Below are 13,033 nucleotides of genomic sequence, written 5' to 3' on the forward strand. Positions count from 1 at the left end.
GGCTCAGATGGTCTTAGTTTGTAGGGTCGTAGTAGGTAGGTTCTATCCAGCTTCACTGTCTCCGCGTCAAGCTCACATTAAATAATTATTTGCCATAATTGGCCGATGTCCGTACAATCGTCCGAGAGATTTTCAGTAACAAATAGATTATATTCTACGAACACTGAAATGCTTTTTAATAATATCTATAAAAATGTGTTCTGTTTTTTGATTATAAGATTTTTATGTTACCTTGAAACTTAAAGTAACGAACGATGTAATAACTATTTTGACTTTATAGAGGAAACGGTAATTAAGGCAAGTTTTTACCAAAACTAGCGAGCGTGGTTGACCTTGAGTATGTAATGAAATGATTGGTATCCTACACTACAAATCAGCTCTTAGAATGTACCTCTTTATATGGTAATATGCGTTCCTGAAGCTGTTAAAGGTATTAAGGACTCCAGTAAGCTCGTTCTCCTAATTAGAGACTCGACTAAACCTCTCTATGGTTTGTCGTATTGAGTTACCCGGAACGAAATACTAAGCTCCATCTACGTACACTGATCTATAATCAAGCTTGGTCTATCGTGTTGTTTATTTCATCTGTTTAGTTATAAATTTTTAAATCACACACGGAGCAATAGCGATACACTCAGCTTTATGTTTAAATTTTAATTAAATCTCTAAACGCGTTAATTATTTCCGTAAACCAAAGGAACCTTTTAAGCAATGGCTCATTAATAACGAAACAACCGAGCGTATCTCACCGCAATTTTTTGTCTGTTAAAACGCAACACGGTCATCAACCGTTGCGGCGTGACCGTCGCTTGATAAATCGCGTTTTTGTTTGTCACGCTTTAAATCATTTTGGGAATGGGAAAAAGCGTTTTGATGATTGTGTGTAGCCTTTGTGAATCTTTATGTTAAATTTAGTAGTTTAGGTAATTGAAGGTCGTGAAGTATATTCAGAGTTGTTTACAGTTTAGAATAATGGGCATAGGTCACACGTAGTGATGAGAAGCTGAAATTGAAGCGTATTGGGCAGTAAGGAGAAATAGAACTGACAAAATGATGACCATGTTACTGAAAGCGTGGTAGACCACATAAGTAAAGGAGTGACATATTCATAAACACGATGGGATATGTATAGCGGCGCGCCGCACGGAATGAAAATAGACGAATGTTGGAGGCCTTTGTCAATTGCCAAGCTTATGAGGGGCTAATGCTAGATATAATATAATTACAATAAGAGGCTTTTAGTGATATGTATTATCATTAATATATGTATGGTATAATCAATGAAACGTCCAAATATACTTTTATAAGGGATATAGACGATAGTTTACTACAGTATTAGGAACCCCCAAACCTCGGGGACTGCTGCGGTAAAGCTTTTGCATAGCATTTTTTATCAATGTATTTTTTTTTCTTTGATATTAATTCCATTTACCACTCTACCACACTAATACGCCTATATAGTCTGTCTCACTCCAACGCGTACCGGCTGCACCGGCCGCGCTTACGCTTCTTTAGAGAGATGTGAATAGGCAGTATGCGTTCTGTCCTACTCTAACGCACCTGCTGTACGTCACCGATCACGCCAGACCTATGTAAGACACAGTACCGCACTATACGTACAACAGACCTATTGAGGGTCTAAGTGTGGAAACAGAGTCCACATACCTGTCCCGCTCTAATGCTTATTGGCCACATCTATATTACGTCATCGTGTGTTAGATTTATTTTCGTTACGAAATTTACGCTTAAAGCCCGCGATAAAATCTATGCAATAGTTTAAAACTTATCAGTCCCTAACACTTACCTAATGTACCCCGTTGTCTCTTTTACAATTTGACAGACATAGACGAAAGAGTGTAATTGGACTGATTTATATCGTGGTGGATTGCTGAATTGATTGAAACATTTGAATTTATCTCAGTTACTACCCGCGTGTACTAAGAAGAATAAAACGTTCTGAAAACATCGTAAAATTATTTGTATGAAAAGAATAACTATGCGGTTGCCGATAAAACAAGTTTCACATAACATCCGTAAAACTGATTGTTCTTGCTACGATTGATTTGGTTTGTTTCGATACGGAGAATGTAGCATTACGAAAATTCTGTTTAAGCCAGTTTTATAATTCTTAAACGTACATTTTATGGTGTATATAATATAGACTTAATTGTCAAAATAAACATAACGCTTTTAGTAGGCACAAGGTACATGCTAGTTCTAGGTTCTAATTCATATTGAGATTAATTTGTAAGTTTAGGGATGGATACAGCGCTAAAGAAAGATATTTGGGTGTCTATGCTGATTTCGTTCTACGCGCAAAACATAAGTATGTTTTACTAGAGTACTTGAGGTGATGCAATGATCGCCGAAACGTGATGCGAGGCCGATCGCTACACTTGCCTTGCTTGTTTTAATGATTTTAACAATAATGAGACTGCCAATTTTTGGAACTAACAATCCATGATTTTAGTTTGAGTTATATTTGAGTATCGTAGTTTTAAGTAAACTTAGAACTTAGAACATATCTTTCTTTGCCTTTGTTAGTGGTCTTAAATGTTAGTGTAGATGGTTCTTTGTTCTTTAAAAGTGTGAATGTGTGTCATTCATGTGGTAATATAGTTTCAAAATTTGGCTCTAATTTCTACCCTCTATGACGCTGCCAATAAACGTTAGTTCCTTCGTTCGGGTTTCCCGGAATACGAACGTAACAATAATGTTTTATAAGTGTTCTATATTTAACCACTTGAGAATTTACCTTAATCATTATCTTATACTTGTTCGTCAATAACACTGCCATCACAATACGGCAAGTAGAAATAACATACTCAATTATATGTAATATCGTTTATAGGTCTAAATCTTATTAAACTTAGTTGTTTTAGTTTCATGTATACATCAAAATTCATTATGACTATGTAAAATCGCGATAGGATTAATAATAAGTATGTGTACCAATGCTAATAAAACACAAAGACATACGTAAAATTAGTATCTCATAACCACAACCATTTTTAATTGTTATCTGTGGGCATCTAATATATATATTAATTCATTATGTTCTCAAATCCAAGTCAAGTAGTAAAGTACTTACTGGTTATAAGGGTGAGAATTATACATATAATGGGAGACTTTTTAACTATTCCGTATTTCAAAATCTATTTTTAACAGGACTGGCCCTGGTTTCGTCTCGTAATCTTACTCTCAGAGTCGAGACTTAGCGCCAAGTACGATTCCTGTATATCAATGACGTCGATCTAATATAAGTAGATGTTAAAAAATATTTCTTTTTACCGTCTCACGGTTCTCCAATGTTTGCATCAACTTGTTAATGTACGGTTACTAAGGTAAGATAAGGAATAAAAGCAACACGAGAGTTGACACGTGCATTTAATTAATATTCAATGTCTTTAACCGCAACGAATATCGTAAAACCTATGTTTTTCATGTAAAAGCCAATCGAGTTACTTCGAGTGGAAAATTGTTAATAGATAAGATACTCGTTAGACAGTTCTATAATAAATGTGTGTTTTAAATTATGAAAATCTTTCTTTTATTTATGTTCATAAGTGTATATTATGTTACCTACATGAATAAATGATTTTTGTTTGTTTGTTTGTTAAAAACGATTTATATAATACAGATATTAAACTTATTTCGGACCACGTCTCACACGTGATACGTGTTGATTTTCTAACTACAAGAGCCTAATTAATTGACAATTAAGTAGGGAGTTTGCGAAACATGTTTCAGTAACGAGCTCGTTGCCTAAAGCCACCTGGCCCCGAGCCAACTCGAACTGTAAAATATTACGCTGATGGCTGCTTTTTATCAGACAATGTTTGGTCTTACCTGAGAAATAGTAGCAATGAACGTCGAGTTTATAGTGAAATTAAACAGGCTGAATTTAATAGTACCTACATAATATTACAAATTAATAAGATGCTTGTGGCTTAATCGGAAACGTCTGAAAAATATTTTATACTGACAGGTTCATTTTGAATTTAATGACAGATATAATATAAAAAAATCAGGAGGCAAACTGTTTTTTTTTTTAATGGAATCTCGCTGTTGGCCTTGAGGGCGCGGGCTGTTTTGGCAAGCTTAGCTCAGCCTGAAAGGGTGGCAGGACGGAAGCTCACTGGAGTGAGTGAAGTACGAAGTAAAGGTCCTTCCCCGGTGAAGGCCGATTTTTTACCCTAGGGAGGCAAACTGATAGGAGGCTCACACATTTAAGAGGTGATGCTTTTCTTGAAGGGCTCTAAGTCGAATGGTTCGGAAATACTTCAGAGAGCAGCTGATTCCACATAATTGTGGTGCGCGGCTATAACAGCCTTCAGAAACCCTCTTTTTGGTTGCAATAGTGATTGGTAAAAATTATATACAACGCTCCATTAATAATAGACCTAAAGATTTCAACGAACTTAGTTCAAACAACGAATTACTTATTGTGAGATCAGGTCACGGACGAATTTGGCATGGTCAATCAGTCTCCTAAGATCTGTATAATTTGATGTAAACATGATACTGTATGAAGATTACGCAAAATAGCTGGTATAAAATTATTTTAATCTTGAACATTAAACTGAACGTATAATAATATTTTGATTTGGTATTTTGATACTTAAATTTGGTTGCACTGAAGCCTGAGTATTAGTTGTTTTTCTTTTTCCTCACTAGGATTGTACAGAGATTTGTTTTTTCATTCTAATAGCAAATAGGCCTTCTGTGCCTGACACACGCCGTCGACATTTTGGGTATAAGGCATTCCGGATGTGTCCATCATGTTACAAGCGAGTGTTAAATTCGCACATAAAAAGTCCATCAGTGCCGCACGCTGAAGCCACTTGGCAAAAACTGCAGTAATTAAATATATAATATATATTGGCTCATAAAAGTTTTTTTAAATACTATATTGAACATAATTAGGATTTTTTTAAAGAAAATTGTAACAGACATATTATCTAGTACACGATATATTGTCTATTTGGAATCAGTATTATTCAGAAAGTGACGCAGAATGTTATGACATCTCCAATAAAGTTTTATTATTGGTGTGCTTAGAGTTTATAGATCTCTTAAATTAGTCATAAAAGTCAATTGACCGCGACATTTGTCGTTTTCATGTTTATTTTTTAATAATCCATGTGATATCATGTTTTTGGTATTAATTTGCAAGTCTTAAAAGTATAAGAAATTTTTGATTTTGTGTGACTCGTGCAATACGGCACATTCATAAAAATATTAACTAAATAATAAATAGTGTCTTTTTAGGGTTTTGTGTCTTTAAAATTAAAAAAAATCCCGTTTTGTGCCTACAATGAATTGAAATTAAAACAACCATGTTAAGAATGTGAACCTTTCGTTAACAACATTCAAATATACGAGAAACTTTTCCCAATGAAATATTACCCCAAAATGCGATTTGTTCCATATATGTTGATATGGTATGGGTCTGATATATCAAACATCCTGGGAAATGGATGGATGGCATCCATGGAAAATATATTACTAATTTAGCGAAGAAATCTTGTAGTAATGCGTTCAAAAAAATTCATTATAATTGATAGCAAGATCTTGAAACTGGTTGTTTGATTCACGTCCTAGAATACGGGCTTAGTGAGCACAAGGCTGCCAAAAAGGATGCAATTAAGCGATGTGGGGAGAGTAAAATCTGTAATTGCAGGCATTATGTGATTGGGATCGGCCTTCGCGTGCCCCCGCGCATTGCGCAACTAAATCGACTCGTATTTGTTTTACTTATAATGACTAATGCATAGAAATAGTAAAAAGCATCTTATCTTGCGCAGTATGTATGTACTAATATTCTGTACATACATATTAACAACATGCACTTTAACTGAAAGAAAATTATACAAACACGTGCAAAAAGATTTAGATTTTGTTATCAAAAATTTACACATAACTAGTAAAATAATAAAAACCTACTCAGTAACAGGAGATAGGAGAAGAGGCGGAGGCTAGCTAATAAAACGAAATTAGTTTTCCTCAATGTTTGGCAACCTTAAATTTAAAAACCCTATTCTCTAATCAATAAGCAATTAACCAATGTTATCTTATAACGATTTTTCTCGTTTGCAGGCTAACGACTCCGCGATGCGTCTGGGAGGGGCGCTGGCAACATTCAGTCGCTCCGACACTTTGCTTGTGAAGTGATAGTGTGTAGTGATAGTGTTTAGTGTTAGTGCCGGGTTCGTGAAGCCCGATGTTGGCGTCATGGCCTACCTGAATAAGAAGAAGCGGTACAAGTTTGGTGTCCAAATTTGTCTCGAGGAACTAACGGAGGTTCCGTTTGTGTCTGCTGTGCTGTTCGCCAAGGTGCGACTCGACGGTGGAAATTTCGTGGATTATTCAAGCAGGTTAGTACTGGTTCTGCGCTCCAAAGCCAACCGCAACAAATGGCTTTCGATTATTTATTTTCAATATAAGAATTCTTTTTTCTTCTTCATCTAATGTTACCCTTCAGTCCATTTTAAAGTTTAAATAATTAAAATCCATAAAATTAATCGACCATTTGAAAATACAGGTTAAAAATAAAATGGCAGATTGTCCTTCCAATATTTTATTACCATTGCCTCATCTTAAGGATGTTATCAAAGAGCTATAGAGTGAAGAATGATTTGTGAGCTGGGAAGATTCATAAAATACAATGTAAGCCTTATGTATCATTAGGTATATTTATGAATACGGTATCTATCAGAATAGTAATACCTCTCTGTCTATGGTTTAAAAGTACACCATCTTTGTTTCATCATAGTTGGCTATGTATTTATTTATTAACATTGTTGGCAAAACATGTAAAATTTACGTATGAACTGCAAAAAATGTATTATTTTAACTTGTTTGGCAAATGTAAATGAAAACGTGTTCTTTCCCGTATCATTAAAATCATACGGGATTGTGTTTTTTTGTATTTAATACGGAGTGAGTAAACTTTAATAAGTAGGTAATTATCCCGCTTTCAGTTAACGATATTAATAATATCTTGAAACACGAACTTAATAAATAATTTAATGAGGATTTAATATTTTATTTTACATTAAATTGATTATAAAGGACAATGACAACAAAAACCAATTCGACTTAGGGTCCTTCAAGAAAAGAGGGTACAAATTCTTAAAAGCGGATAACGCACTCTAGAGCCCTCTAACATCAAGAGTGTCCATGGGCGGCCCGTTTGCCCCCTGTTCTATAAAAAAAACCAGTTTTATGACCTTTTATATTGTGTATGGAAAGTGACGATATGTTGTATATTTTATCCTTACCTACAACAGTTATATACATAAAAATAACGTTCTTATCGTTTTATACGAATCATAATCAAACATCAACTTGCGTACAAAGCGATGCAAATCTCCGGTATGCCGAGGGAATCACGTAACCTGAATTTTAGACTAAATTTGGGAGACGTTTCTTGAATTTAAACCAACATTTCACGTTTAAAAGTGGAAACTCTGTAGCGATGAAGTACCGCACATTTTATGGCGTTGTCAACTAAGCATCGAATTCGACGGTTTTCAAAGTTAGACGTTGAATCGGGTGACGTTTCTTGGAGTTTTTTTACTTATACTACGTACTCGACTCAGTAGATTTTGTTTTTTTATCTGTATTAGTGAATTCATTATATATAACATCAACTATATAACATTTAAATAGCAAGCAATATTCTGTCCTTATCCCTCTCGGGTCACTTTAAATTTTAAAAAAAGCTTTACAAATATTACAGATTATTACTCGCCCACTGAGCTTATTAAATTACAGAGCTTTTTCAAAACGATTTATCGTATGATAAATATCTTTAGCTGAAATGATTCGTCACATACCTAGTCATTTTGATTTTGATTTGACGTTTGATACTTCCACAACAAAACAGGTTTTAGTCCTTCCAGTAAGCGATTTAACGTCTAAGCTATGAAAGCGGTATAAAAATTGTTACATAAGATTATAAGTTGAAAAATCGTGACCTCTGTAACAAACCTGATTGAACTCGGTCGCATCTAGATAGCAGGTTATTTACTCGCAGAATTACAATCTTGGATGACAGTATCACATACATGGGGTATGTGAAAGGATTTAGAAGAAGGATTCTTACAAGAGCAAATGTATCGATTTAGTCAACTGGGAATTCAGACGCTTCATGTAAGATTCTTTCATACTTTTAATATTTTTTTAGTAAGGAAACTAAACATATACAGTTAAAATAATACTTAAATGAAAGTAAAACATAAAATAAATATATTGGACATATCCTCAAAAAGTTTCACTACTAAAAATATTATACATATAACAAAACATGACAGCACAAAATTTTTAAATTTAGAGAACGACAAATAAACTGGTTGCTATAATAAAGAAGAGAGATACAAGGCTTAGGACATTAATAGTTTTGACTTTCTTAAATAAACCAGTAGAGGAGTGCGGAAAGGGTCCATATTTGTAGCAAAATCCAAGGTATATTAAGGAATACTTATAATCGACATCAAAAAAAAATAGCAAGTAGCTTGTGTAGACTAGTGGCCATATAATTATAGAAAAATATTTTGTTAAAAATAAAACAATATTGTTTATCAAAAAAAATATCCACAAAGTAAATAAATTCAAGTTCTATTATGGATTCATCGATAGTAGAACTTGAATTAATGTATAATTTACTGTCGATAATAGACGAGAATTCACAGTGTTTTAAAACATTAATTTTATACCTTATATATATACTTATATATATATATTATAATCAAATAATAAATATTATTTTCTTAATATAGTTTATTGGCAAGATTGCTACGGTGGGCGAAGCTGCCATCATGATAACTTGGAACGAATACAATTCCATGTATAAAGTATATATAAATACTTATATGATTCTTAAGTTGTATTTATTAATAATTTGTACTAACCTCACACATACAAATAATTGTACTGTTCACCCGGCCTATTATTAATCACACAAATGTAATTTGTTCAACAGTTTAATTTAACAGGTAATCTGAGGTTCTTATTAATTTCGTTTATCAAAGAACTATTTTGAGCTGACCAAACGTGACAAACTAAGCAGGCAGGTGTATTTTTGATCTGGTATCAAACATGCGATTAGCATAAGCTACTGACGTCAGAGATGCATCACCTGTCCGCTTCTATAATACCGTAACGCAAAAGTACTTGATTGATAATTTGTATGTAAATTATCTCGAATGTGCAATTTCACATTACACGTCATTAAGAGTTGTGTTGCATAACTCGGAACAGAAACTCTAAATTTGAATCTTAATGCTATATAAATAACGATGAGATTTCATTAAATGCAGTACAAATAAACAGCTGATGTTTCTGCAAGTAAGACTATGGAACTGCCGAATTCGTAGCTTTAGACGGGAAATTTCATAAGCAATTGAGTTATGAACTCAGACAGGTTCATTCGTCGTTCTCACGCGCTTCTACTGTCGCGATAATGTTATTTTAGCGTTAACAGCCGAGTTACATTTACAGCTTCTGAAATGTTAAAAGAGAGGTATCTCCGACAAAATACAAATGTTTAAGTTATAATATTGTTTATAAAAACAATATGTAATTTGTGAATTTATAAACATAAACTACTTAGCTGACTCGGCAATCGTTGTTTTGCCATGTATATTATTTGTAGGAAACATTTTTTTTAGGTCAATAAAAATAATTATCTACTATAAGTGTTCGGAACAATAAAAGCGACTACATTTGAATTGAATTTCAAGACCTTTTTTATATATTTTTTTTAAATTGAGAAAAAAAATATTAAAAATAAAAAACGCGATGGTAAAATAGAGGTTGATTGTAAAGGGTTGAAAATTCAGGGTTATATGTATTTTTTAATGCTGTATCATCATAAAGAAATTAAAAAAAAAATCTAAAATTGAAAAAAAAAATAGGGGTGGATTACCCGTAACATTTAGGGGGTTGAAAAATACATGTTGTCCGTTTCTCAGACCTACCCAATATGCATACATAATTTCATGAGAATCAGGACAGCCGTTTCGGAGGAGTTTAAACACAAACACCGCGACACGAGAATTTTATATATAAGATAATTAATCAAAATGATGGTCAAATCAACTGCTATATCTAAACAACTAATTTCGCTTTCTATTTTCCCGGTTAATAGTAGGTTTTATAATAATGTATGAACAAGGAAAATTTATCTTGATATTTATATAAGTAATTGAGATACGACCTGATAAGGGGAGGGATAAAAATAATTTCACTATACATATATAATAACAAGGGATTACGTTATCGTAATTGGTAAATCCGACATTGATTTTCATTGGTATAAACATTATAATGTTTAGTTACCGTATATGATACCGCGAGGGTACCGCGGCACAGTTAACATTAGCTCTGTATAATTATTTAAAATTAAAATAGAATCGGTGCGTAAAAAAGGTTAAAAAACGAGAACTATGATATTTTAAGCAACATATTTACACAGCAAATGTGAACAATAAATACAGTGCATTAAACAGTAGTTAGTTAGCCGTGATCAAACAATTTGCTATCCGCCATACCGCGTTGGATATTTCTCGTTCAGTTACATGGTTAAAAATGACAATTGCTGCAAAAAACTGACGAAGTGTAGTGAAGTGACTTTTAAAAGTGTTTTGTGCAAATCCAGTACTTTAATCTAAAATCCTAAGCACTGTTTTAAATAAATCACAATATCATATGTGTTATATACGATTTATTTGCGAGCTAAGTAATTAGTCGGTTGGCACTTGCGACGAGTCGTTGAGAACATCGTACACATTGAGGCTTCCGGATCGAATCCTGTCGCTTTCATACCTACGAAGCGAAGTTTACTTTTTTATTTTTTTACCACTAAACAACAATGGAAGACCAATTTCAAATGTTGTTTGAGAAAATGAGAATTGAAATGAAGGAACAGAATACAAAATTGGAAGAATCGTTAACTAACAAAATAATAAATAGAATTGATGAGAAATTAAAACCTATCTTAGCAGAAAATGAAAACCTAAAATTAAAAGTCGCAACCTTAGAAAACGAAGTCGAACATTTAAGAAGAGAAAAAAAGGAAAACAATTTAGTCATTTTTAACTTGAAAGAGGAGGAATGTAGTAGTACCGAGTTATTGCAGACTGTCCAAAGGCAATGTCTGGCGGATTTAAATATAACACTCGAAAAAACAGAGGTAAATAAAATATACCGTATCGGAAAACCGACAAAACAGGAAGGAAAACCAAGGCCGATTTTAATATCCTTCGTTAATAGTTGGAAGAAACAGGAAATCTTAAAAAATAAGAGAAAGTTCAAGCAATTGTTTATCTCTGAAGACTTTTCCAAAGAAGTGTTAAAAAAAAGAAAATTATTGAAACTAAAATTAATAGAAGAACTAAAGAATGGCAAGATTGCATATTTAAAATACGACCAACTTATAGTCAAGGAAAATGTTTCCAACACAGACAAAAGGAAGAGAGAATTATCAGCTTCTCCACAAGCTGAACATATGGCTCAACCAAAAAAACAACAGGCACTTCTTTCGTCTAAAACTAATCGAACAAGTGCTTTTGACGTGATGAGGGCCAGATCGAACTCTCTTTCTAAACCTACTTCCTCTGATAAAAGATCATAGCAACCATGTGTTGGTACCCAGAAAACAAATAAAATAATAAGAACAATCTTCCCCAATACGGCTGGTCCCCGTGGGGGCAGTAGACCACCACCCTCCACCCAAAAAATAGAAAAACACTCTCGCCATATTCAAGGCACATGAATTTGTACAATGAATGTAAGGTCGCTCATAGGCAACGGCCGTCAAGAGGAATTAGAACATGGTGTGCAAAACAAAAAGTGGTATATTCTTGGCCTCTCTGATATTAGAAAAGAGGGAACACACATTATTGAATACGAAGACTACATCTTTTTATACACCGAAAAGAAAGTGGAAGAAATGGTGTAGGATTTATGGTTAAAATGGTGTTGAAATCAAATATTGTAGATTTAGAGGTTCTCTGTCATACACAATTGTACTTGGAGATTTTAACGCACAAATAGGCCGAGCTACTCCAGATGGAAAGTTGGTTATGGGTTTATGGGGACACGGTAAGAGAAGCGAGCGATGCAAACGACTTATTGACTTTTGTTTAGAAAAACAAAAAAAAATAGACTTTTTTTATTATTAAAAGACCCTATCATCATACCGTCGAAAATATAGATATAATTAATACCACCCACCCAACAGACAACCGTATGGTTCGGGCAACAGTGAAAATTTCAGCAAAAATTAAAAGTAGAAAACAATTTAAAGGCAGACAATCAGGACTGAACCCACTAGAACAAGAAACACTTAAGAATATTTTTTCGGTTCAACACACTGAAATATCTAAGAATATCCAAGAACAATATAATAATATTATACATCGAATTAAAACCAGTGTCGAAAAGATACCAACACTACCAGGGATAAAGAGGAATAACAATATTATAACTGAAAAAAATAAGAGATATGTTAAATGAATATGCCGCGCCTGGCCCGCGATAGACGCGAGTGGAACCGGAAGGAGGAGGCCTATGTCCAACAGTGGACAATCCAAAACTTAACTGAATGACGTTTTATCATCCCTAAATTTTAAAGTTTTTTGGAAATAAAGGCAAATTTTTATTAGGAAATTATTATTATTATTATTATTATATGATAATCACTGGTAACTGGTATCTACAGCGTGCGATCTTCATCCCTGAGGTCGTAGGTTCATCCTGGTTCTGTACCAATGAATTTTCACTCGTATGGCGCAGGAAAACATCGTGAGAACACATGCATACCATAGACTACAAAAATCAACTGCGTGTGTCAGACACAGAAGATCTTGCCTATTAGGGAAACCAAATGATCATAATACAGAAATCTGAGGCTTATTCGTCAGCAATATTTTTTGTCTACGTAACAAACTCAGGGTTGCGATTTTCCTATGAGTTCTCGGTACCGTCATTCCTCCGCGTCGATAAAAAATATGTACGAACAAATAAA

The 13,033-nt window shown here is 33.7% G+C and overlaps 1 protein-coding gene across 6 annotated transcripts in view; it reads left to right on the forward strand.

Moving 5' to 3' along the window:
* Positions 1 to 13,033, forward strand: part of LOC110991810 (protein FAM102A) — a 62,846-nt gene that overhangs the window by 11,628 nt on the left and 38,185 nt on the right. For all 6 annotated transcript variants that reach the window (XM_022257327.2, XM_022257329.2, XM_045631954.1 and 3 more), the window contains exon 2: positions 6,100 to 6,377. In XM_022257327.2, coding sequence (XP_022113019.2) covers positions 6,235 to 6,377 — 143 coding nt within the window. In that variant the 5' untranslated portion in view covers positions 6,100 to 6,234. The remainder of the gene's footprint in view (positions 1 to 6,099; positions 6,378 to 13,033) is intronic.

Source organism: Pieris rapae, chromosome 2 (genome assembly GCF_905147795.1).
Source record: "Pieris rapae chromosome 2, ilPieRapa1.1, whole genome shotgun sequence".
Taxonomy (NCBI): domain Eukaryota; kingdom Metazoa; phylum Arthropoda; class Insecta; order Lepidoptera; family Pieridae; genus Pieris; species Pieris rapae.